Source organism: Diadema setosum, chromosome 18 (assembly GCF_964275005.1).
Source record: "Diadema setosum chromosome 18, eeDiaSeto1, whole genome shotgun sequence".
NCBI lineage: Eukaryota > Metazoa > Echinodermata > Echinoidea > Diadematoida > Diadematidae > Diadema > Diadema setosum.
This window is the reverse complement of record NC_092702.1, coordinates 14134389-14160593: the sequence shown is the minus strand read 5'-3', so window position 1 is coordinate 14160593 and position 26205 is coordinate 14134389. Positions and strand designations below refer to the sequence as shown.

The following is a 26205-nucleotide window of genomic DNA, read 5'->3' as shown; positions in this document are numbered from 1 at the left end:
AAGCCATTTCACTGGATTTATGACTATTGTATTCAGTTGTCCACTTATATAGACGACGTCCAACCTACGAGTAAAACGACATTGAAATACCTCACACTATCAATATGTTGATCTATGCATGATTACCTTATATTACATACATACATTACATTTATGCATGAATTAATGTGACTATTTCCATGTATGTGTGTGTGTGTGTGTGTGTGTGTATGTATGTATGTATGTAAATGAGACATGAGTCGTATGACGGGTATAAATAAAGAAATAATATGGAGATAAAGCATTCATGTGGAAACTGTTTAAAATGTTATTCCAAGAATTCCTTGCAATCTGTTTTATTCCGTTCTTTCATTTATAATCTTGCAGAGTACTCGGTATCCCCGCTTCAACACCTATAGTTACCATCGGTAGTCGCACATCCCTTACCTATCGCGGACAACTATACTTCATGAACTGAAATATTAGAGTGTCTAGATGCCGGAGTGTTGACAGGTGTAGAAAAGGTCCAGAATTGAAGAGCATGGGATTGCCTTTTCATACCTCCCGCATCCGTCTAAATTCCCTTGAGTCCATCTGGTACTGCAACCTCTCCGTGGTCATCACGATCTTCCTCGTCGTCGATGGCAACCGTCGCTACCACTACTACGCTTCGCTCCCGTGGCCGGAGGGGGAGCGCCCAACTCCGGAACTCCGCCTCTACCAGTGCCTGATCGTGTGGGCGGTTCTCCTCATCATTGGCTTCATACCCACGCAGTACCTCAAGGTCGGTAACCATGCCAACGACCAATCTAAGCTCGGCGCCAAGGGAAAGAGGAGGAAAGAAGGAAAGACGAGGACGGATGCATCCGATGAACACCTCGACGGACTCGAGTCCATGACGAGGCAAATGAAACTCGTCGTCCAGAATTTGCAGGCATCCAGGAGGCATCTGGGACCCATCGGAGCGACTATCCACATCACTTCGGCGTTCTGTCTCCTCCTACCAGTCATGTTCCTCCAGGCTAGAGCCATCCAATATGGTCTCCTTCCTAAAGGTTTATCTTATTCTACTGTCAGACTATTTTGTAGTATGTAAACCCACATGAAAATACGCGTTCACACATACATACACGAACGCGCATGTTAGACAACATTGGTGGATTAGCCATTTCCTCGAGACACATATATTCCTCGTTTGGGATAGAGCCTAAGAAAAACAGGCAATCTACGGTGACAATAGATGACGATGATATTATTAGATAAGTACTTGAATGATAAAAGGAAGTTAGCCAGAAATGTATAACATGATAATGTGGAGATGGGCAAATAGAATGTGCCATAGATTGTATATCCCAGGAGACTTATAACCAAGACAAGAAACCTGAAGGGATTCATATTGGTGCAGTTCATCAGGCAAAGAACCAAAGATCAGAACCCAATATTTTATGACAAGAGATCTATGAAAATTACCAATATTTTCCTGTATGTTTTTGAATGTTTAACCACTTTAGTTATCCCTCATTTTCTGTTTCTTCTAGATTTGATTTGGACTTCAGAGGTCGGAGAAATCTATCTCGACCAGATACCATCAAGAGACGGCATCTCACACACACCCACTGACAGCTACCCTTCACTCAGTGATTATCAGTCCTCGGCTCCAACCCCTCCTTTGGAGTATACCACCATTCCCATCAAGGTTCCTGGTGAGTCCTTCAGCACAGTGGTCATCACAATCAATTACCTCAATTACGTGGTACCACTCTTCCTGTACGCCATACGCTACGCAGACGTCTTCTGGGCGTGTCACAAGGGTTTCGCGCTTCTCGTCTCCTGCCAGCTGATGATGAACGCCGTGCAGTACGCGCTCGGTTTTATCGGAATGTCGCTGCTCTACAAGCTTCATTGGTACGGCTGGGAGAAGTTCGAAATTGAAAGGCCGCCGGTCTTCTCGTCTGCTCCGTCCCTCATTGCCGCGTTTCTTCTCAACAACATTACCGTGTTCGTTGCGGCCGCCATTTTGTATTTGTACGGGTATGGAAGGCTGAAACGCAGCCAGCGAAAAAGCAATACAACTGATGATTCAGTATATCTGGAGTCCATGTTCGTGTTTAAATGCAATGGATTCTTGCCACAAATCGCGGCTTTGTGCGCTCTCATTGTTTTTATATGCTGCAAAACACCATTCATGATCGAGTACCTGGCCATCTACAGATTTAGCGGCGACGGACGCATGCTCTGTTGTGTTGTCTTTGATACTCTCTTCATAATTTTCTGGTTTTTCTTGTGGATTTTCCTATCGGTGAACCGACACTGGAATTTTTCTCACGCCAATATTGTTGGGTTTGACCAAGACCAAGGGAAGTCGGATCCGGAAAAGTACTCACAAGGTTACATTTCGAATAATATGGACACCGAGGGCTCTTTAGAGAATACATCATTTGAAGGGGACTCGTGCAAGAAGGTTCATTCGGGCTCTTTTGTGAGAGAAGAAACACTAGGTACCGGTAGAAAGACATCAATAAAGAGGAGCAGGGAGGGCTTAAGTGACGAGAAGAATGAAGAGGCGGAATGTGTTCTTGACGAAGAAGATGAAGGCCTCCACCATTCGGGGAGTGTCGGATCCCATGAGTCTTTAGCCCTTGAAGTTGTTGATGCCAGCGTGAACATCGTCTCGAATCCACTATGATCACAGTTCAAATGTACATTTGTAAGGATTTTAGTTTTTAGTTCATGTTACAGTGGGAAACTCGCTATAGCGAGATACTTGGGACCGTGACAATTTCTTCTTTATATCAAATATTTTGTTATATCAGTAGTCAATAAACAATACAAAACAAAGGAAATGGATTCATTAGGACCGAAGAAATTAGGTTATTATATCAGGTATTTTGTCATATCAGATCTCCTTATATCGAGTTTCCATGGTATCTCTTTCTAACGCGTCCAGTAACGTGGATTTTTACGTTTTTTGTTCAATCCCGCACACAAAGACTCCGCAATGCAATTAGTGCAAATGCTGACTCGTCGGCGTTTTATCAACGTCTTAATGACGCTCTCCTCTCTGCCTCTTGTAGAACAGTAAATGATATTATGACACTATCCTCGTTCACTCGTGTCTTCTTTTGTATATGTTTTTGCGCCCATGCGTCCGACAATGGTTTTATCAGTCGGGCTTGAGAATAATACCTTGAATCAAGACAAATTGAAATAGAAATAGTTTGGGGCTACCTCTTTAGAATAAAGATATCTATGTATATAGGATATATTGATACTGTGTCATTGACCTAAAGAAGAGATCTTTTAATGAATGGTAAATTATTTGCTGATTGGAATAAGTTGACCAACTGTTATAAGGCAGCAGGGACATAAGATATAATTGTTTTCTGAATCGAAAGAGCACGTATATAGTCATGTCCCTTGTAATTGTAATAGGAATAATCTTGCCGGCGTGTCTGTATCAAGTGAACATAACTCTTATTGTAGTCTTGCAGTTGCATTGACTGGGGTATTTGTAATTATACGCTTATCTATCTTTTTGTATTACCTTCCACACGTAGGCAGTGTGACGATAGGAATATCTGCATTCAGAAGATTCAACTTAGTGCCGATGATGCCGTTTTCTCTCCCAACACACCATTGCGGCTGTCATACGTTTGTGATATTCTTTCCTGTATTTCATTATTGTGCTCGATAACATTTCCGGCAATCCAATGCCCAGCAAGGAAAAGGAAGAAACAATATATTTTGAAGATAATGCACGTGATTTGCGTGTCTTGTTAAACTGGTTTATGCTGCAAATTTCACATTCGTTGCCGAACTATTTTATATGAAGGCTATTTGCCAGATACAAGAGAGCGATTCGGTTTTCTTCAGGATCAAAGAGGTTGCAGTTTTTACTTGTATTCTTCTTATACGACTGGAACTATGTGCACTAGTTTTAGCGAAATTTTGTGTGTGCATTGACATTCATGGAACCAGCACTGTGAATAGTACCGATGTTTACTGCTGTAAAGTAGCCGCTAGTAAGGAGACATCCAATCGAACGATTTAAAGCATGTTGGTGTGTTTTTAAACCAGAGTATGCTTAACCCATATTCACTGCCAAACAAGAAAGGGAATCCGGAGATAGATGGCAGCCTTAGAAATTGTGGAAAAAAATCAACCATGTTCATTTTTATCCATGTATTATGATAAGCCAAAAAACAAAAAACAAACACGTATTGGATGAATTGTGAAAAAGAAATTATACCAGTTGAATGTAAAATAACGTTAACTTGTCTTTTTCTTTTAATGGTCGTTGGCGGTCGATTTTATCCCTGTATTATGATTAAACAAACAAACATGTCGCTTGAATTGAGGGGAAATTTTAAATCGGTTGACAATGGTTGAATATGTTATAACGGTATTTGCGGGTACGCCCCTATCACCTTTAAAAAACAAACTGAACTGTGATGTGGTGAGGTCGAATCACTCATCGTAGGAATCTTTCATGAAGTTTCCATAACATGTACGTTATAACTATAATGTGCATTGTGTACTTTGCACAGATAAAGACTACATATAGTACATAATTATGAAATGTGTTAACTGTTTAATTTCTTCGTATTCCGGACTTTACTGTATTTTTTTTTTTTCGGGGGGGGGGGGGGGCACACTACCCATCGCTAGTTCACGTTTTGTTGTTGAATTCCTTGTTTAACATTAAAGATCATAAGTGAGATTTGGAAGGAAGAAGAGCATAATCATCACCTTCAATTAGTAGCACTGTTTTCAGTCAGTCTATTGTCACGTCATATTTCGTATTTATCAGATCAACGCTGTTGTGTGAGTTTGTGAAAATGAACGTTGCCTGTAGTGTGTGGTACTTGTATAGTGTTTAGTTTAGTTCAGTTTAGTTTAGAATGTGTGCACTTGGGTGAATACGGCAAAAAACGCATGGGGTGCAAATTGCGCCTCATGCCTTTTTTGAATTTGCTAAGATACAACCAAAGAGGTTTTAACCACTGCAATATGATTGCCTGCACGCTCTTTGGACACAACATTATTATGACTGTGCGGCAAACATCAGAATACGTGCTGAAGCCGACTTTAGTGAATGGAAGCGATCAGACAAGGCAGAAGTTTCATTGAAATCGAGTATGAAAAAAAAGAAACATACTTAATTCAATGTCGTCATGACACAGAGACATTGGCCACAATCCATATGCAAATGAGATGAAGTTGTGATGTTTAGTACAAATGTACACACACCACACACACACACGCACAGACACATGCACACACCGATCGAGAAAACAAAGACGTAGACAAAAATTTTGACAGTACAGTAATGATTGCTACTATGGGACTTTTTTATGAAGGCTTAATTATAAATTTGTGTATTGTTTTGTTTGCTGAATTACTGACTTCGAAAAAATGTGGAACTGAATTATATATGTTCGTGTCTAGGAGTTTAAGACCTTATAAACTCTACCGATATGCGTAGTGTGATTGCGACCGTTATTACCGTGTATGTAGGTCTACGCATTTACAAGCAAGCTAAAACTCAAAATTTCACATTTTCATCTTATGTCAAATTTAATAAAAATCATGTTGCAATCCGTTGTGTCCGTCTCTCAGTCTTGGTGTGTATGATTATGTAAACCAAATCAATAAAGAACATCGAATAGATCTACGCTTTGATTAAATTGTCCGCAGTATTTTGAAATGGCGCCCTCTACCCATTGAAATGCGGGTCTTGCTCGAGCACGGTAAAGGGCTCACACCCATAAATATTTCCCCATAGGGATGCGTGTTAAAAATCACATTTCATAAAATTCTGTAAAGTAGCTGGGAGAAATAAGGTGTTTCAGCTTCACAATAACCTGGATAAGTGAGGTATACCATTTCATCCATCAAATTTTCAGGGTGGAATCTTCAGCTCAAATTCTGTCCAGGGGTCCGCAAAGCCAGACTACGAGTTCTTGTCACTCAAAAAATCACCTATTTTCCGTACACGTACCCAATGAAATATAGTCCCCTCAAATTCAATTAGAAAAGCTTTCATCTTCCAATTAAAATGCAGTTTGTAGAGGAATTCATACTCAATATCTACAGCTATTCAGTTTTTTGCCAAACTACATCATTGATTTTTAATTATTTTTTTTTATTTATTTTGGTATCTTTGGTACGAATTTGTGAAGGGGTCTGGGACATTCCATTGTATTTACGGGTGTTAGCCCTAAAATCACTGTGGCAGACGACTGCGTCGGGATGTCGAGTGAGGTGGCGCTATTCATAGTCAAGCAGATAGTGGATAAGATCACAAAGGACGGATGGTTTGAACAAAAACAAAAACTCGTTTCAAGGACGTCCTGCCTACCATAATGAAAAAAGGGGAAGGGCGCCAAGTGAATGGCAGAGTTACTTACCCAGTATTGATTTGATTGAAGCATAAACTGAGGCTTGAAAATAAATCATGTGATAAAAAAGGTAGAAATTCAAGATGGGATGCGGGGACACAGAATTTTCGTGAGTGGTGAGACTTTTATGTACACAGACTGAATGTACTGAATGTCGTAAGATCTTCGTGCCAACGACTTGAGCGTACTCCGAGTTGCACATAGAGATGTCGTATAACAACTTCTTACTACAAAAGAAATGAACATAGTAAGATGGCAGTTAGTATGCTGTGCGAAGATCCCTGGGAACTCTTACGAATAACTAAGATCTCTAGGACCATCATAAAACCCATGATAGCACTTGATTTTCTCAGGAATGCCTTGAGTTTCTCATGCGAATTGAACGGCAGCTGAACGAACTTCGTAAGGAGGCCGTCAGAAAGTATACGACCTTCGCGAAGGTCTTCAAATATTCCAGAACTCGAAGAAACTCGGAGCTTCGGGCGAACCCATCGTTCTTAAGAGTCTTTGTAACCATAGCTGTAGAGCTTCTATCAGTGTCTGTGTGCTTTGAGCACTGATTGGAACAGAGTACTAGTACCTCATAGCATTGTATACACTGCCCAACGTTAGTGGTGAGGAAAGGGTTAATCGAATAAGTCTATCATCAATAGTTTTTCTTGGCATCCCCAGAATCAAGGCAACGACATCCTGCAACAGAGCTCCAGTGAACTTATTATGACCACGATTCTATTCTCTACACAACTTGGAGAACGTCTCACACTATGATAGTTCCCTTTTTCCTTATTCCCCCAATTTCCCTTCCATAATTTGGTATATATATATATATATATATATATATAAATATATATATATATATATATACATATATATATATATATATATATATATATATATATATATATATATATATATATATATATATATATATATATATATATATATATATATATATATATATTGTATTGTAAGACAGTTACATACATTGTTGTAGGTTTTTTATAGTCTTTTTGTTTGGTTGGTTGTTAGAATCTGCAGTTTCTTTGCGTTCATTGTGAATATGATGATGATACCGAACGAACGAATATAATATGTATGTATACATATGTGTGTAAAGAGAGAGAGAGAGAGAGAGGAGGAGGAGGAGAGAGGGGGAGAGAAGAAAGTATGGTGAGAGGTCCATACTGGTATATTATATAAATCACTTTGTCCCCATTCACTGCGTTATTTCATAGGAACAAATTTCACAACATAATAAACCAGAATACAGCACAAATACAATGACAAACGATAAAGAAATGGGTACGCTGAATGAAATATGTCAGTGTCAAACTCCTACACTTTATTGTGAGTGAGCCTGTTATTAGAGCTGATGTCCATTCACCCGTGACGTGCCGAGAACAAAGCGGAAGTTAGGCTTTATTGTACACGCACACATTCTTTTATAATGATATACATTACAAACAGATGACATAACATAAGGCTTTAGAAATGGAATTAGGAAACTCGACAACAACCCATTGCGTTTTACCGACCTTTTGACCCCAAACTGCGTTGGAGTGATATGTGACTTGCGATTGCTATCCTGATCTTAATCCAACACCTAAAATAATGCATATTGAACATGTGATTGTGATTTTTTTTCTATCTTCAAACCTTCAAACAGCGGTTGTGACCAAGTGATATTCATAATCACTGAGATTGATCAGATATGAGCAAAATTACGAACTGAATAAATAGATAATTTACGCACCCAAGTAAAATTTCATAAATATCACACCTTTCTTTTTACTAGAAGCGAAGCGTCGCAACCGATGGATGGAAGAGCGTCAGTCATAGTCATTGTAGTGTTTATACTGGCCTGGAATACAGTCATGGACATAAATAACTGAGAAGGCATACACATACATCCATGCAAACATGCATTTATGTATAGTACTATATCATATATCCCACATTCGCTAACCCTTATGTACGTACATATTGAGCAGAATCCTGCCATGAACAGCTGACAAACATCATAATCACTGATATATCAAAATCAATTCAATAAAAAGCAAATCAGATCTACAAGCGCCGGCTTGAAAGGCAGCTATAGTTATTCAATTTATCAATACGCATGCATTAAATTTTTCACATGAGTAACTGAAACCACACATTATTGATAATCAATACAACTTAATGGTCTTTAGTGCAACAATGACAACGAACTTTGAATTGAATATGTTCCAGTGTTACCTAGGAAGTTTGTTGCACACTTTATCATCAGCTCTGCCCAATTAATCACATTTCACTCTGGTTTTTCTATACTGATAGGTCTGAACAACATGATATAAAAGATGATATTGGAGTCAGCATACAGGATAATGCTTAAAGCAGTTCTTAAAGCAAAAAATCTACAAAACTCTTGGGTTAAAACGAAATTATATTTTGCGGCATTTTCTTCAACTGCTTCTAAAATGTTTCATCTCTGACACAAAATGATCGAACTCACTGTTACGTCACCAAGGTATGACAATTAATGCATTTTCGACATAAAGGTAATAATTAAGCAGCTTATAAATGTAATTTTAAGTGAATGGAAATTGCATTGCCATGACTGAAATTAATGAGAACAAAAACCACCTTGAATAATACAATGCTGTAACATGTCATGTCGAGACGTTTTGAAGGGCAGATTTCGACAACAAGAAAATATTCAGTGGATAACAGGTTTTTTATCATATATCTGTAAATGCGCCTAGATGGAAGGACAAAATGCTGGTAACTTAAACAAAAGGTCTGCCACTGGTGGCCCGCACCAATGGAGTAAACAAACATTTTATACTTATACATATATTTGCCATATAGAAAAGACCCTAATGTTTTCTTGTACAGTTAACTTACAGTGTGTATACCAATCATAGCTCATATTGATAACCGCTTTTTAAATCTTGCATTATATTGCACACGCAATATAATTATAATTATTTTGATGGAGACATCTTTTCAAAACACCGCTTCCGTGTAAGCACTGTTGTTAAAGTGTGCATTGTCATACTGCTATCCCACCTTTGGATACCCATTTATGCCTCCAGAATAACAAAGGGGAATAGGGTGTAAAACATCTCTGACCAAGGCCTCTTCTATCAGGTGATTTATCAACAAGGGCCCTATACAGCGTAATATCTGCGTTCTCCATGTCGCTAGCATCAAAATAATGACAAACACAAGTAGAGTACATCGTGACGTTGATAGAGCAAAGTAATCCTGAGAAATCTAATAGCAAGCAGTGTCCAAACATGGTCTATCTAGGACAAAAATGTCAGACTGCACATCATAATGATACACCCAGACACGCTTCAGTGATATAAGTCTCTGAATCAGCAATGTTGGTTCTACATTGCTGCAGGGTATTGTAGCAAATATCACAACATTTCTACAGTATCATTATTAAATGCTAGTAAAGAATCCACTGAAATGCTTTTTGGTATCGTCGTACATAATGTCGCAAGTCTTCAGTGACTCAAAAACTAGCAAGAAAGCAATCACTGTGATCGGTAATCAAGAATCAATATTCAGGAATTCAGGTGTCATTCATGTCAATGAGACATGAAAACAATGAAAAAAATCACCGCTAACATGGTTAAAGCGCTCAAAAACAACACCATTCGGTATAAGGCCAGTTCACGTGCAAACCACGTTCGACTGGTTCAACAATCAGATGAATTCTGGCCGCCAGCAAGATTCCGCCGAACTTTTTCAGGACGACGGTGGTGTCCCCGGCCGCGGCTATATACGGAGTATAATGCCGCCCTCTACCTGTCGATGTCAAGAGCATAAAGCGAGGCGTGAGTAGAGACTCCAGCAGAACGAAAGCTTTTCATCTCTCCCTCCCTCTTTCAACGGGCGAAGAACTGGGATGCATACTTTAGCTTTGACAGGGCCTTGCTCAGGTCTTGCGCGAAGTCTTTGGGATGAACAACGAGAGGTAGTTCCAAGGAGCAGTTGTTGAAGATGTATTTGATCTGAAGAAGAGACAGAAAATAAAGCAATAGCAGTATTAACACCAGCATGTTGACATGACATCTTTGTCCAACAAGTCATGATAGCGGTAAAAAAAACAAAACTATTCAGTGTTTACTCATTTTTCATGCGATATGATACAATTGCTATAATATATGAAAAGACACATATGCAAGTTAAAGCAACAACAAAAATACAAATCAATATACATGCACATTTTGCAAACTGTTTATGTCTGTGTTTTGTATAATGAAAGGGAATGAGGACAGTTATATTTGATAAACTCGTTGGAATTGAGATCTTGCTGAGCTGACCTAATAGAGTTTTTCTTTGAGTTCTGTCGGTACAGTAGCAGATGACAAAAGACGACGTCAGCAAAGCGCCCAATAATACACGTGAAGCATGGGATGAATGTCTCTCCCCCTCCCCCATACAACGCCACATGTAAAGCTCGACACGGTTTGTGTGACCTCAAACAATGTGAACACACAATGGGCTGTTTACCTCCTTTCTTTCTTGTCTTTTAATTCAGGGTTGGGGTCAGATCAATAGGGAAGTTCTATTGAAAAAATACCTCACTGCGGTGTACAAGGTTCTAGAATACATAACAGGCTGGAAAACCGCTGGTTATGATGCTTATCGAGCAAATAATATAGCAGACCGAATTTTCCCCGTCACTTCCCTTCCCTTCTCCCACTGCACAATAAAAGAGGAACGACTTTTGTCGAAAATTTCCTATTTAACTGGAGTATGCTACTGAAGTAGATTTTCTGTTGCTCGCTTCCCTCTTGGTTGTTAGCGTTCATATTTTCTGTACTACTCTATCTAATATTCCTATACTCTTGAGATGAGATGACCTTAGAGTGATTTTGATCTACTTCGACTAAAAATAGAACCGTTTGCCCCATTACGCACACATAATATCACGGTGCATTATAGTATTTCATGCGTGTATGCACAACTTGATATTTACAATCCAACTTTTTAAAGAAACGCAAACCGAATTCATGAAAAAAAAAATAGAGAAAAGAAAACATACGGTAGTTGGTATGCTCATCATTCTGTCGACCTGAGTTCACTAATCTCCCACAATATACCAAATTCATCTACCGCAGCAGCTATGCTATGTATAGCTTTGCAAAAGAGCTCTATTAACAGCCGTTGATAGACGAGTTGTATCCGCTGTTATGACTCGAAGACACACTATACCCACCGCCCCCCCCCCCCCTTGTGACCCGATTTGCATTTTGTGTAAAAATGTACGAATCCCGTTGCAGAATTTACTTTACCTTGTTGTGCAGTGAAATTACAAGATGACAGTGAGTCTTTATATTTACTCATCATTTTTTTTTCTGCAGTTCTGTTCTCCCTCAATGGTGGGAAATTTTCATAGCATGTCGTAACACCTCCATGGGAGGTTAAATAATGAATCAATAAAAAAAGAATGTCAATATCAAATCGGTCTCTTCCTTTTGTTGTTGTCTTTTATGACTTGTTTAAACATATCCCGCATATTCGCGACCCCCAGATGACTGTCTCCATGTAGGAGACTGGTAAGCATTGTCCCGTGACCACATGTTGCATAGCATGTGTGTGTGTGTGTGTGGGGGGGGGGGGGGTAACATAATCGTATTTGCCAGCTGAATGCCGCTCTAGTTGGAAAAAAAAAACCACCAAACATCATTGATTATGAGACAAAGAACACAAAGCTGGCAAAAGTGTCGCCTCGCTTCATCGTGCCATGAATTCATCCTTCACGTTTTACTGATATCAAGAGTGAAAAGGGATGGATTGTAAAGTCACAAAAAGTGTCACGGTGAGGGCTTGTTTTTACACCAACAGACAAGTCATGGACACGTCAGCGGTCACAAGGCATTTTTACTTTTCTTTCTTTTGTAGTCTTTGTAAAGAGCTCATGCAAAGTACATAACGAGACAATTTGGTTTATCAATTGCAATTGGGTTTACAAAGAACTTAAAGTTTAGAGTAAAATGCAAAGATCAACTCTTGTATTCTTTGTAGCAATAATTGATATCTATCAAAAGAAAATGATAACAGAATGTGAAATAGGATGTTTTGATATTTCGAATTCATTTTTTTTTTCGAAATTGCAAGAGAAATTGTTGCATAATTTTCTAACATGGTATTTTTTGTTTTCGTTTTATTTTGTGTTTTAGTCAATATTTTGGCAAAATGCTCACCATGCAAGATTCGTGGAAACGATGTTCAGTGTTAGAGTCCACTTTTCATCAGATGTTATGGATCAAGACCTTAACTTCAGCATTATTGGTATAGATAATGATTAAACGGTGATTCCAAACAAAATCCGTTCATCTATTTAGCACACATTGAGCGTACCTATCAAGCGTCATCGGCGAATAAGAGAGAGAGAGAAAAAAAAAAACAGTACTGATGCGCACACAATGATGTGCCAGCGCCTCCCTGGTATACTACAAGGGAAGTGTGGGGATCCAACCAGGGAGCCTCCCTTGTTCCAACCGCTCTGGCGCCTCTATTCTCGTTTACTTCAAACTACCTAAACACAGGTATGCTCACCTCGTCTTTGCCACAGCTGAACCTTACGGGCTGGTTGGCGATTTCTGTGATGGTCCACTCGCACTGTTTTTTCGACGAGACTGCCTCTGCCTTTCGTGGTAGACCGGATTCCAGAACTGGTCCATTATGGACTTGAATGATCTGTAGCGGCCGACCAAAAAAAAAAAAAAAATAATAATAATAAAATAAATGAATAAATGAACATGTTTAGTTTGATTCATTTGTAAATTATCATGTGTGTCTGTGTGTGTGTTTGCTTGTGTGTGAGCAATTTACCAATTGTGAGTTCGTGTGCGTGTGCGTGTGCGTGTGCGTGTATGTCTTATGCTCTCTTTTCACAGTTGAGCTATGTTCACCTCCGGCAATTTGATGCCAATTATTGGATAAGATCGGCAATTTGATGCCAATTATTGGATAAGATCGCCAATTATAAGTAAAAATTTTTGTAAGTCCGTTTAAGCTCGACCAGATTTACCCTGACACACATACACAGTGAGAAGAATCTGCAGTTTTTGATATTTCTTTTGCTCAGTGGCCACGAAATGATAGACGCTCATTTTATTAAAGTGATGTAATATGAAAATTGGTTAAGTTCATAGGCTTGGGTATACATTTTCTGTCACTCCCCTTTATCTTATTCTATTTCTATTCACATTTTATGAGCAGAGTATTGTACCCCTCAGAAAACTAGATTGAGTATGAAATAAGTTCTATACCAATCAGCTGTGTGTTAACATTGTTATGAATGTGCAATCCTTGTCTGCTTCCTCTCTAACTCATATTCACCAGCGCTCCCTCGTCGGTATTTCAAGCATTACATTTGAATTATTGGCAATAGACGCTCACTGAATGAAAGATAGAACAAAATACAGATGAAACTTGTCGTACCTCGTTCCCCTTGACGTCCACACCCCATGGCGTCTCGTTGGAGATGCGTTTGCAGTTGACTATCTTCCCGTGGGGAAGGCGGCGTACATGAAGTGCGATCTGTAGCGAGGAGTCAGCGGTGAAAAAACAACACAAGCGAACAGGTCTTTAATGCCTGCACTCTCACATGGCTCTATTCAATACAGTTGTAGTTTTGTATTCCCTTGTTCATTTGTGTACTAATATGTACAAAGTGTCTGCAAAACTATATGATTATGCAAAATATTTTTGTACATAAGTATAGGCAACATAAAGTTAATCATTCTAGTAAAAATATTCTAAATCAGTACATTTTTTGCTGACACAATGTTCAAGATTTGAGATTTATTTTTGATATTTTTTTCTACTTGTAAGTTCACAAACAGCCATTGCAATTTATATATCCATCAGCACTAGAGACCAAAACAAGGTAATGCTTACATGACCTCCTGTGCATTCAGCAAATATATAATGTGTCATGTATGCTACCAAAACAACTCGATGTTCTTTTTTTTTTACACACAGACTGAAAAAAAAAAACATGAAGTCCTGCATTCTATAGCAACGAGCTATCACACATACCTCCTTGGTTCTAGCAATGACCACATAGGGCGCATTATGCAGTAAATTACTCGTATTACAGCTTGTGATTGTTAACAAAACTGTTATAGTCTGAAGGAGAGTAACACATGAGAATTTGATCGATGAACAGGCTCAATCTTGATAAATCATTGGAGTAAAGAGAAGTAAAATAAGCGAGTATTAAAGTAGAACCTACCGTTTCCTTGCACGATGTGCTGATACATGTATTGGCCCACGCGGCTTGAGTAATCATTTGATCGTTGACTTGCACGAGTTGGTCACCCACGTGGAAATTTCCGTAGATATCTTTGTGTAAGGAGCTCTTCCAACCAGCAATCCTATACATGATTGACCACAACAACGAGAAGAATGAAATAATTATTCAAGAACATTACTGCAAACATTTCAAAGCTCCCCTTTTAATTAAACATCGATTCCCCCCCCCCCATCTTTTTACGTTGACGAATTGTCATGGAAAGTAAAAATAGGATAGCTTGATTTAAAGCTACCTGAAAATGTGCTGTTTGTCGTCTTAGAAATAAGTAAATACGTATTGGTGTTTAAATCTCGTTCGTAATTAACTTAAAGTGTTTTTTTTTTATAAACCCTAACTCCTTCATAAGTTACCTGTACTGTAGACAAAACAATCAAAATAGATAAATTAGTGAAAATGTTGTATTGGTGAAAAAAACAACAACATGTGTTTTCATCAAAATTGCAATATTTTCGACAACATGGTTAAGGACATAGTGAGGCTTCGATCGAGCATAGATGATTTTCTACATTTATTTTCGCCATTTATAAACATAATAGAATTTCTATCGCCAATGACAGCGAGGCAGACATTGGTTTATACAGGCTATTTAAGAGACACTGAGACACTTACCAGACTTTGCCGTGGATTTCGACTAGGGCAAGAGCATCGTTCACGATGGATTTTTCCAAGACGACAGCTATCGGTTTCGTTTGGGCTTGCTCCCGGATAAGATTACTGGAAAAAAAAGAATAAATCAATAATCATAAACCATGAACGTACATATATGTATGCATATAGACATATACCAAAGTAGAATAATCATAGTTTAAATGATCACTAAGTGAAATGACAAATCTCACACGCAGGAGAAAGTATAAGTTGCAAATGTTTTTAAATGTGATGTTCAAAATACACGTAAGTTAAGGTTGTTTTACGTCCACTACTGAGAGAGCAATCCATCAAGGAGTTCAAGTTTACTTGAGTAAAATAACCTACATGAAAATGTTAATCAGTATATTCAAACTTAGCTATTTTGAAATATATGAAATGCGAACAATAGTTCTAATGAAAATATAAAACGTTTCTAGAATCAACAGGTTATAGTTTACCGAGAAAATTATTGATATCTTTTCTTTTGCGGGTTTATTGCAAAATTTTTGTACAGTCGGATGTTTTGTGATACAACTGAACTATTCGTATGTATCACAGTATAATGTAATAATTTGAACATTTTATTTTTAATCACTACTCCCAATGTTAAATCGTGGCTTTAAACTCACTCAGTGGAGCGGAGAAGGTTGGTAGGTCTTGACGTTACAGCTCCGAGGGTGTCGTAATGGTTTAAAAGAGGACTTGGCCGCGGCGGATACATGGCAGGGCACGTTTCTCTCCTGTGGAGTCCCCCCATTACTCTCATGTCCGAACTTGGAGGGGTGGTAACTGTTGGCAGAGACGATTTCCGCTGTGGTAATGCTGGCGGCGTGTCCGCCGAAATTTCAGGGTCTGCCTCCGAAATGAAGGAGTTTCTTTTACCGCCGGGCTTTTTCAGGTTAATGTATGTGTGCGTGGTGCCGTCGTCGTCCAGAATTTTGTCTAATTCGGCGCGGTCTGTGATGCCAGCGTTGATGGCGAAGTTTTCAAGCAGCGGAGACAAAGGCGAGCCGTCCGGTGAGTCCCTGGCGGGTTGTGTCTGACTCTTGGGGTTTGTCTTGACGGGGATGCTTGGTGTGGCCTCCGATGGGGCTTTGTCGCTTGACGCCATGTTCATCGACTTTTGGAATGGTAGAGTGTCGTATGGAGGCTCAGACTTCACGCGACTTCCTTCGTCATTTTCCTCGTCGCTGTCTACTGCGCAGGAGTTTTGGCGTGAGCTCGAGTCACCGAACCCACTTTCGCGGGACAACCCACTGTCTCTAATTTGTGGGGTTTGTCTCTCCTCGTACTCACCTGTCACGATATAGAAAATGGGGTCAAACTAATTATCTATGATATCGCATATTAACATTTTCTTCAGGAAGATCATGTGGTACGGTATCCTCTCTCTCTCTCTTCCATCTCCCTCTCTAGATTTTTTTTTTTCAGCATGTCTATCTCTTTTTGTCACATTTATTTCATTTTCATTTCATAAAATTCTCGCACGGCAGTGAGGGTAAATGCTTTACTCGCCATGTTGACAGTCTATGAACACATTCCGAATATCAATCTTTGTACGTCTAAGTATCATCCTATTACATCCAAACACATTTAACAAGCATGCCAATGCAGCAAGAAATAGAATAATGCAGGTAAAGGCAAACACTTAGTATACATAATCATATTCATATATTTCTGGCTTCAAAAGGCTTACCAAGTGTATTTCTGATGAATATGGATTTTCTCCAATTCCTGGAACCGAAGCCGGCTCCTTCTGACGACCGCGGTGAAGATACCGGAGAGTCCGACCCGAGCATGGCTGAGTCTTCCTCCCCGGGGTCGAAGAAAATCGTCGAGGGCAGATCGCAGGGAGAGTACTCACAGATTTCGTCACTCGATGTCGACGATCGATCCGAACCCTGTGAACACCGAGACGACGCGGAGACGCCGCTGTCACGATACTGTCGCCATGAAAATTATAGTGGCAGTAACGTTGGCATCTGTTATTTGCAACTAATCTGACATACACTATACACCCAGTATTGATCAACTACTCATTTCTTTGCTTTTCTCTTGTGTTCACGTTTTCATTTATTCATTCATTTATTTTTATTCATGTATTCAATATTTTCATTATTTAGGGCTCGGGCAGAAATTACAACCACGTGAAAATACATCTTACCACCCAACCCTCCGCTATATCCCTAATACAATGTAATAGACAGACACACACACATACGTGCACACATAGGCTCTCGCACAATTTTCTTGTTTCTTTTCTTCGCCCACAATGTCTCATCTAACCGGCTTACAACAGAGCATATTCTCGAATTTGGGGCTAAAACCATAACCAACAGGAGATGATTATTGCCTTACCGGTTCCGGTCGTGAAGCGGGACGGCTGTCCAGGGTGCTATCTGATGAATGAATCGAGTCAGAAGAATTCGTCCTCAGGTCGATCATCTTCCGTGGTTTCCTCGGCTTTACCTTCTTGTTGGTCGCAAAGTTCATGAACACCTCGTACCATTTTGCCATGTCATCTCTGACAATGAAAGAAGAAGAAAATTTTATAATAGCGATGATTTTTTTTTTTACTCTACTTTAGGGTAAAGTCAGCTTCAAACAAATATCGTGGAGTTTTTTTGCTCTCTTTTTACTTCGTGTTTGAAGTGAAATTTGCATGTGACTTACTGGTTGTCTGGACGGAAGTAATTCGGATGTGATCCACTGACAACGATGAGCACGTTCTCCGCTTTCTTCTTGGTCTTCATCACAACCTTGTGTACCAGAAGTGACGTCATGAGATGGATGGTGGTACACTGACTGACGGATGTCTTCCTCTGCCGGCCCGATGTCGAGTTCGTCTCCGAGCTACGCTTCATGGCTTTCTCGTCCTTGTATCCATAAAGCATGAGGCTGCTTCCTCCAACGGTCTGGAGAACGAAGTAACGGCGGGACTTTTTCTGTATGTATGAAAAGAAGAGAAAAGAAAAGACAGAATAAGAGATTTTTCAGCAATAGTCATTGATTTCCAGTGTCCAATTCTGTATTCTATGCTCTCATCAAACTCTGCAAATATTATATTCTATGACGCACTTACATTTGCACGACGGTGTAGTACAATGTTCACATACCTTTGCCCATCAGATAGAGAGAAGAATTTCACAAACTCTACTATGACAATGATGCAATCGCTAATTTTGCCCAAATGGAAACGAGTTCTGTATCTAGAAACACACACGAAAACTATATGAACACGCAGTCATACAGATAAAAATCGTTATATGTTTTCATTTACGCATTTGCGGGTGTCTGCGTGTCATGCGCAAAGAGGAAATGGGACGTTTGTTTCTGTTAGTGATGTTCATAAAAAAGAAGTCAAATTCAGACAATATCTATTTCTTGTTTCAATCGGATATTGAGTACTCCCAGTTCTTTATGAAGACGATGAAGTGGGGGAAACCCTAATCAGCATTTGATGTTACCTCAAGTAGGCTTGCAGATAACCTATCATATGATTCTATCCTCGCCTGGTTGTCACCGAAGTGAAGCCGTCAGAGGGAACAAAAATCAGTTCATTTCCTCTTTCTTCCTGAATGACAGCAATCTGACAGCGATCTTTGATATTCTGATTTCGATTGTCCTTGTGACAATGCCATGCAATAACATGATAATTTTTTAGACACGATTATTATGAAGATGTTTCTTCCCTTTAGAAAGAATGGACGTTTCTCAAAAGAAGGATTAAGTTAGTCTCAGAAAAAAAAAAGTTGATATTTTGATATTCATGTGCGCTGGGGAGTGAAACAGATATCGAACAAAATAGCAGACTATACCGTCATGACCCAAGAGACGTTCTAATTTGCCATAGATACTTACAGACGTTTGCATTTCGTTGAAAAGAGCCTTGATAATTTACCTCATTGTGGTAATTTCATTTGATAATTCAAATATTCTCGACGATGAAAACAACTTTTGTGGTATTGCGCTAAAGTTCACAGTGTAATTATGTTTATGTCAACATTGTCATTATGTATGCAGCAACTTTTGATGACGGATGAGAGTTGTTTCTTCTACCTTAAACAAAAAGTAGACAACTCATTTGGGAAGGTAATATCTGAAACGTTTTATGTTTTACGTGTTTATAATTAGTATATTTACGTATGCATGCCATACTTCCTGTTTGAAAGTCGTTGAGAGAAGATTGAAAATTAACTCAACGACCAACAGTTTCTGAAGTAAGTAAGTTATTAACAATGACTGAGATATTGCCGGTAAACTGATTTGGCAGTTTCGATAGGGAAGAGAGGTAGATATTATTGAGGAATGAACAAGAATGCGGAACACATATTTGTTATTTGTTCCGGGGGTTAGAGGTTTATCGATAACACTGTATGCACAGACTCCGTGGTTCTAAAATAGAAAAGAAAATATAATCCCATAAGTAGAGATTAAAACCAAATCAATGTTCATATGCAGCTAATTTACTGTCCACAGTTACAATCCATGCCTCTTTTTTTTTGGGGGGGGGGGGAAGGGGAGTAATGATTCGGCTGTGCGCAGGTGTGCCAATTCGTGTTGGTTTGGGTATGTTTACGATGTTTTGTTAGTTTGAGAAAACGTGGTTTAACATTCACGGTGACTTTAATATAGAGTGAAATCAAACCAACGAAGCTAGCGAAAGTAGTGAAATCAAAATCAAAGAAAATACAAGAACGTCAGCGTACAACTGTTTAACCACTTACAAAACTCCCTTGAGTTTGCAAATACATTTTCACAAAATATTGAATTTACTATACAGATGAAAAAAATAATCATTGCAACAACAGATCACAACAATGTACTGCTTGTCTATCGGTGCAAGTATGTCGATTGTAGTAAGAAAGCAGAGATCAAAACTTTTTTCAAGGTTATACAGATTTTGAAGTAGAACCACTTATCAATGCAGTTGCTGTAAACTCACATATTATTACTAAGGAATGTTGCTTATTTCTGAAATCGTTTTGTTGTATTTCAATTAATATGTTTTCTTATCACAGATGTCCCAATTCAACTTCTGATCTCAATTCAATGGCGTTGTTATTTTCTTTTTTTAGTTTTCAAATCTGATAAGTTGGCTGGATAGTCCATATTCAGCTGCAGTAGCTGGTCTGCCATGGGGTTCAGGTGTGAGTACTTGGGGCGGACCATGCATGCACCCTGCTCTTTGCTATAAATGAATGAAGCAGGATCTTTTCATACACGGGAGCTCCATTTAATGTCCTATCCGAGGACAGACATGACAGAGTGTTCTGGCTCTACTATCTAGAGAAGACGGCACGATAAATACAACAATGGCTCAGTAAGACTCACTTAGGTTCGAACCCGCGCCCGAACCCGAGACATTCGACTGAAAGGCAGATTATACGGCTGAGCTACCTCGCATCCCAGTCAATCTATTCTATATCCATAACACGTGTTTATAATTATTGTCTTGTCGATATCCAACACTCGATGCCTGCCAAGACGAAGTGATGAAAACTGAACAATAACCTTGTGGGCGTCTGTTATGATTTCATATTTTAGTGTTTTATGTTACTTCTACCAAAATAGATATCTAAGTGAATATTTCATTTCTGTAATGATATATTTTTCAATTTCAATTTCAATTCATTTACATATTTCTCAATGAAAATGCATGCCATCTAACAAAATAAAATGATACGCGTTTTCCAGCTTGGATGTAGGGTAAAATACTATTAACACAGAACATGGCGGTCGATATATTAAGGTTGAAATTTAAGTAAGGATGCTAGAGATGCATGTTAAGCGTAGGTACCAATAAAAACAATAGTGTGAAGAACAAAATAACTTAGGACCAAAACTAAGGAAAAAGGACAATTGTATTCAGGGGTATAGAAAATTCTTCTGAAATGCAATATAAGAGAACAAATGAACCACATGCTGCACACTGAATGACAAATTGAATGTTCATAACTTCGAAAATTCCCCATTTTGCTCTAGAAGTCGGCTTCCCTGATTGAGGAAACCAAATGAAAATAGAGATTCATTTCACTCCACCTCTGAAACTTTCTCCCACACAGCCATCTCTGCTCATTCTTCTCGGACATAATGCGAATATGTGAAGCCTATAATCGGTGTTTATTTCGTTTCTGCATAATAGGCAGGAGGTATATCACTCTATTCTGAGAAGGCGTTGTCATATGAGGTTCATTTCACTTTGTTGCAAGCAAACCGATCAGAGCAGTTACTTATCAACCACACAAAGGAGCGATCATGATTTCAAAGGCAATAGGCCTGTATACTGCGAAAACATTGACGATGATACGCAAACTTCAGAGGTATATGATATGCGCTCCGACAGTACTCTGTTGAGTGCATGCATGGCTCGTTGCCTGGCGCATTCACGACAGCCAGGCAACCACCTCCGTGGACTATAGATACTGCCCACGAATTAACCGGGCAGGGAGCGTTAGCTGTATAGCATATTTAGTGCGAGGGAGTTGCGTCGGATTAAAATCAGCTCAAGAACCTCAGGGCGGGACGAGTGGCGTCCGTAACCCGGGAACTCACGGGCATTGTTTGAGAGGTCGGGGTTTTGTAAACTGTAGGCACATTATACAAGCAGATCATTTTGTTTATTACAATGGGATTACCAAGACTACCCATTCCTCTCCATTGCTTACCAAACTCACTGTATGCATTCCAAAGAAACAAACGAGGGAATCTCGGTACAAAACAGCACTTCATTCTTCAAATCCATCACAAGACAAATGTGATGAGCAATACAATCAGGGTGGTGCACTCAATGTTTCCATAATAAGGAAAGAGGGAAATGTTTCGAAGGAAGTTGGAAATTCGTTCTCAAGACAGACGCTTTATGCATTTTATGCTTTGCCTCACTTTGTTAGGGTTTTGTAGGGGTTTTTTTTTTTTGCATTTGTTTATTTAATTGTTTTCAGGGGGAGGGAAAGTTCATAGAAAAGTACCACATTCCACTCACTTGAAAGTGCAAAGTTGTTCCTCCCTTGATCAGAATTTCTTCACCAGGAACCAGATATCCTTTGTGTAAAATTGATCCTGACTCCATTTTTGACTGTCTGTCAACCTGGTAGTCCGATTATTCTGGAATGCAGTCCCGACCGTCTGCGGTGTCAAGTTCTAAAACATGAAATCAATTCGATAAAATGAAATCTAATGGATAAAAAATGTCTTTCTAGGATGTATTTTGGAGGATTTGCCAAGTATGCTAATTCGTTTGCATTAAAGTTCGTGAGTTTTCTTTATCTACAGACCCCATATAGAAACATTTTTTTTTTGTTAATATTACAAACTTCTACTCAATACATTATTTAAGGAATTGAGTTTGCTTTCATTACAGCTGTTGTGATGTTTGCAAAAAGCCTGGGGCAAGTTTTCAAATTATATATGAGTGAAAAAACAATAACTTTTGCCGTAAGTTCTGAATAGAATTTGAATGCATTATAGTTAGCTGCGCAATTAAAATCGCAACAGATACACCATTCTTTGTATGGCAGAGGGTGAAGTCACTGCCGAGCTCATGTTGGCAAAGATTAGAATATATCTCAACTATATACCGACATCTGTAGATATAAATACCAAAGATATAAAAACCAGATGAATATAACGATACCAAAACCTATACGCTGAGTAAGCGAGTCTGAGTAGACAAACCAAAAGAGTACGATGCCGCTGATCGACCTCAACGTCATCAACTTCATTTTTTGCATCGAATGGGGTCCATCGCGCCTCAAATTGTTTGTTTGCTTGTTTGTTTGTTTTATTTAAACACGGGTTAAAATACTTACACTCAGCCATTAGGCTGTTTTTCAGCAAGTCAGGATGATACAGAAAAAACATGTAGTGATACAATCAATGTATACATACACAATAATCAGTACAACGAAACAAAAAAGATGAGAGAAAGAATACAACACAACGCTCTTTGGCAGAATAAAATACAAAAACAGTAAATCGCAGGAAAAAAGAATATCGGAAAGAAGAGAAATCAAAACAAATTATTATTCAGAAATAGAAAACTCATAAATCAAGTAAGAAAACAGAATCGATGTCCTCAAGAGATTTGCTAACCTTGTACATGTTCTCGTGGCTTCGGATAATTGGTTGAATAATTGAGCTGCTATAATATAAATAGTGCTACTTTTACAGAAATTGGTTTTTGGTTTTGGAAACAATACTTTAAATGCCGAGTTCCTGAGATTGTAATTAGATACTTTTATGTTAACTTGATAAGTCAGAAAATCAGGCAGGAGGTTAGTTAAGACTTTATAAATGAAAACAACGAGGTCTATTTTTCACTTCGGTACTGAGGCAGTCAATATGCAGCCTCCCATACAAATCTCAAGTCTCAAGTCTATTGTGACTATAATCCATTTTCAGAACAGTTCGCAAGGCTCTGTTCTGAAGTATTTGAAGTCTTATCACCTCAGTGTTCGTTTCGTTCATTGTGTAATTTTCTCTTAAGCAGTGTGGAGACACAGATGTTTCTGCTTATCAAAGTCACTTTATCTGTATGTATTTAAATGTAACGGCTGTCCGAATAATCCAAGAACATGTTTAGGTGGCAAGAATGGTCACCGGAAATAATATCATACCCGAAAGATACATGAGTAGCAATGATAGGAACATTAAAAATGCATACACAAGCAACATCAGAAGACTAACATCACGGACGCATATGCACAACGCAAACACACTAGCAAAACGTTAAAATCTGGGGTTCATTTCGTGAAAGTCTTATGTATGAGAGACATTTCGCTCATAAGACTTATACGTATGCACTGGTATGAGAGACTTCATGAAATTAATTGTACTTCTCCTTGAAATTCTCTCATTGCTACAGACGAGCAACTACAGGGCTGATAAAGGATAAGAGAATAATGAGCCGGTAGCATGAAACAAATCAATGAGCATGATGTGGTATCAGTTCATTACAATAACATATGAATAACTCCCAAAAGGTAGCACAGTAACAAATAAACGAGAAAACATAAACCCCTGAAAAAATATATAAACAAACATTCTCACAACAAGCGCATGGAATTTTGGATGTAGTTTTTCAAAACTATTCACCAAACTTCAATTTAACACAACTTACCGATAAACTTTGATGTGATTGAAGATTGATAGCGGATGAACTGGGATTATGAACAGGTAAACGAACGTGTCCTCGATGTGTAGTATCCCACTTTGTTTTGCGGCCACAAAAGCTACCGGAAATAAAAAAGAAAATAAAATCTCAAGGCAAGTCGTCTGGACTTCTAAGCAACTGTCAAGAGGACCTTGCTCGTGCCTAATGTCTTCGTTAGCTAGCAGCAGACTGACCCAACCAACGTTGAGTGCCGCGAGTTTGAACTGTGAAGTCACGAAGAAGTGGAGTGTGACGAGTTGAATAGCTAGACGCTAGACGTATTCACAGGTGTTTTATCAAATCCCCTAGCACACTAAGGTCTGATTGTATGTTTTGCCGTATCCAAGCCTTCGACCAAACCCACAAATGCATATTTCGCAACCTTTATCTTCTCAGTCTGTTTCCTTATACACTCTTGCAACGTATCCTGATTTTCTAAGATATAATATCATTACGATGACTGGATGCGAGACTAGCGCAAGCTACGTCAAGGGAAATTCCCTACCTCTAACAACAAACGGCGGAGGGGGGGGGGGGGACGTATTCAATGCCTAGTACAATCTACCATGGCAGACATAGCTTTTGTTTCCCCAATGGCGGTCGAGAACGCCATTACGTGTGGGGAAAAGCCCCCTTGCTTCATAAAGAAAAAGAGGAATGACAACCCCAAATACATTTCACACGACTTTGAATGTCAATACTACTTGTACAAGTGGGACTTTGAATGTCAGTAGTTGTACAAGTGGGAATTGCTTCTAGCTCCTCTTTCAGGGGATTTTTATTTTCAAAGAGGACTGACTCGTCACAATAAAACTGCCGTTCGCGGCTTGCCTCTGCTCCTATACTTGCGTCACATCGTCCAAAGAGGGGACTTCCTATATTGGACAGAAAACTAAAACAAAATCAGGTGGACAGTATACGCTGACTGTCAATATTTACCATCAAATTTTTATCATCGTTTTCAGAGTTTATGAACACTGTACTCTTGCAGATCCGATGGTTTAGAGGGCAAGTAACGTTTGCGTTACATAATCATTATTCTTCCTTCTTCCGTTATGTATCCGGTAATAGTCAGTCATGCGTCAATGTTTGGAATAACCACTGTTATTATTTCTAATACTCCTTTTTCCCATGTTAAGGTCCTTGCACAGAACCTTTGCAGCATTCTTGCTTCTTGTCTCTGTCAAAACATTCCTCGCCATAAAGCACGGCCATGGCATCAATTGGATATTATACAGGGATGCTATTGGTATTATAGTGAATTTAGTGCTCTATATAACTTGAGAACATGGTGCTAAAACTTCGTGTTCATCCTCGGATGAGATTCTTGGCGCGAAATGTCAGTCCTGCAATGATCACGGCGTGTTAACTGATATCTGACGATGATCAGATAATGATTTCGTCGTTGATCTCCGGTAGAATATGCAGAGACACATTTTATAAGAACTATCATCGTTGATTACGGCCACATGAAACTTGTTTTACTTAGATAGATAGATAGATAGATAGATAGATAGATAGATAGATAGATAGATAAATAAATAAATAAATAAATAAATAAATAAATAGATGAAAGGAGAAGAACAGGAAGAGGAAGAAATATAAAATACAGCACAAGGAGGTATTTTGAGACGAGCAAAATGAAAAATGGACCATAAATAACAATGCATCACACAATAACAGTGAAAGAGAACATCAGCTGTCTGCGTGCCTCG

At 38.9% G+C, this 26205-nt stretch overlaps 2 protein-coding genes across 2 annotated transcripts; one reads left to right on the top strand and one right to left on the bottom strand.

Annotated features, from left to right (window-relative positions):
- Window positions 1–381: 381 nt before the first annotated feature.
- LOC140241749 (uncharacterized) lies at window positions 382–4586 on the top strand. The gene is made up of 2 exons (XM_072321499.1): window positions 382–1034; window positions 1518–4586. The coding sequence occupies exons 1-2, from the start codon at window positions 521–523 to the stop codon at window positions 2663–2665; spliced, it is 1662 nt and encodes a 553-aa protein (XP_072177600.1). The 5' UTR covers window positions 382–520; the 3' UTR covers window positions 2666–4586.
- A 5675-nt stretch (window positions 4587–10261) lies between these two features.
- Window positions 10262–24569, bottom strand: LOC140242125 (uncharacterized). Its single transcript, XM_072321892.1, has 11 exons — window positions 24458–24569; window positions 22322–22479; window positions 18010–18281; window positions 17695–17860; window positions 17033–17279; window positions 15966–16632; window positions 15316–15420; window positions 14626–14767; window positions 13830–13928; window positions 12942–13082; window positions 10262–10387 (listed from the first exon to the last, which is right to left on the bottom strand). The coding sequence occupies exons 2-11, from the start codon at window positions 22406–22408 to the stop codon at window positions 10262–10264; spliced, it is 2052 nt and encodes a 683-aa protein (XP_072177993.1). The 5' UTR covers window positions 22409–22479; window positions 24458–24569.
- Between the last annotated feature and the right edge of the window lie 1636 nt (window positions 24570–26205).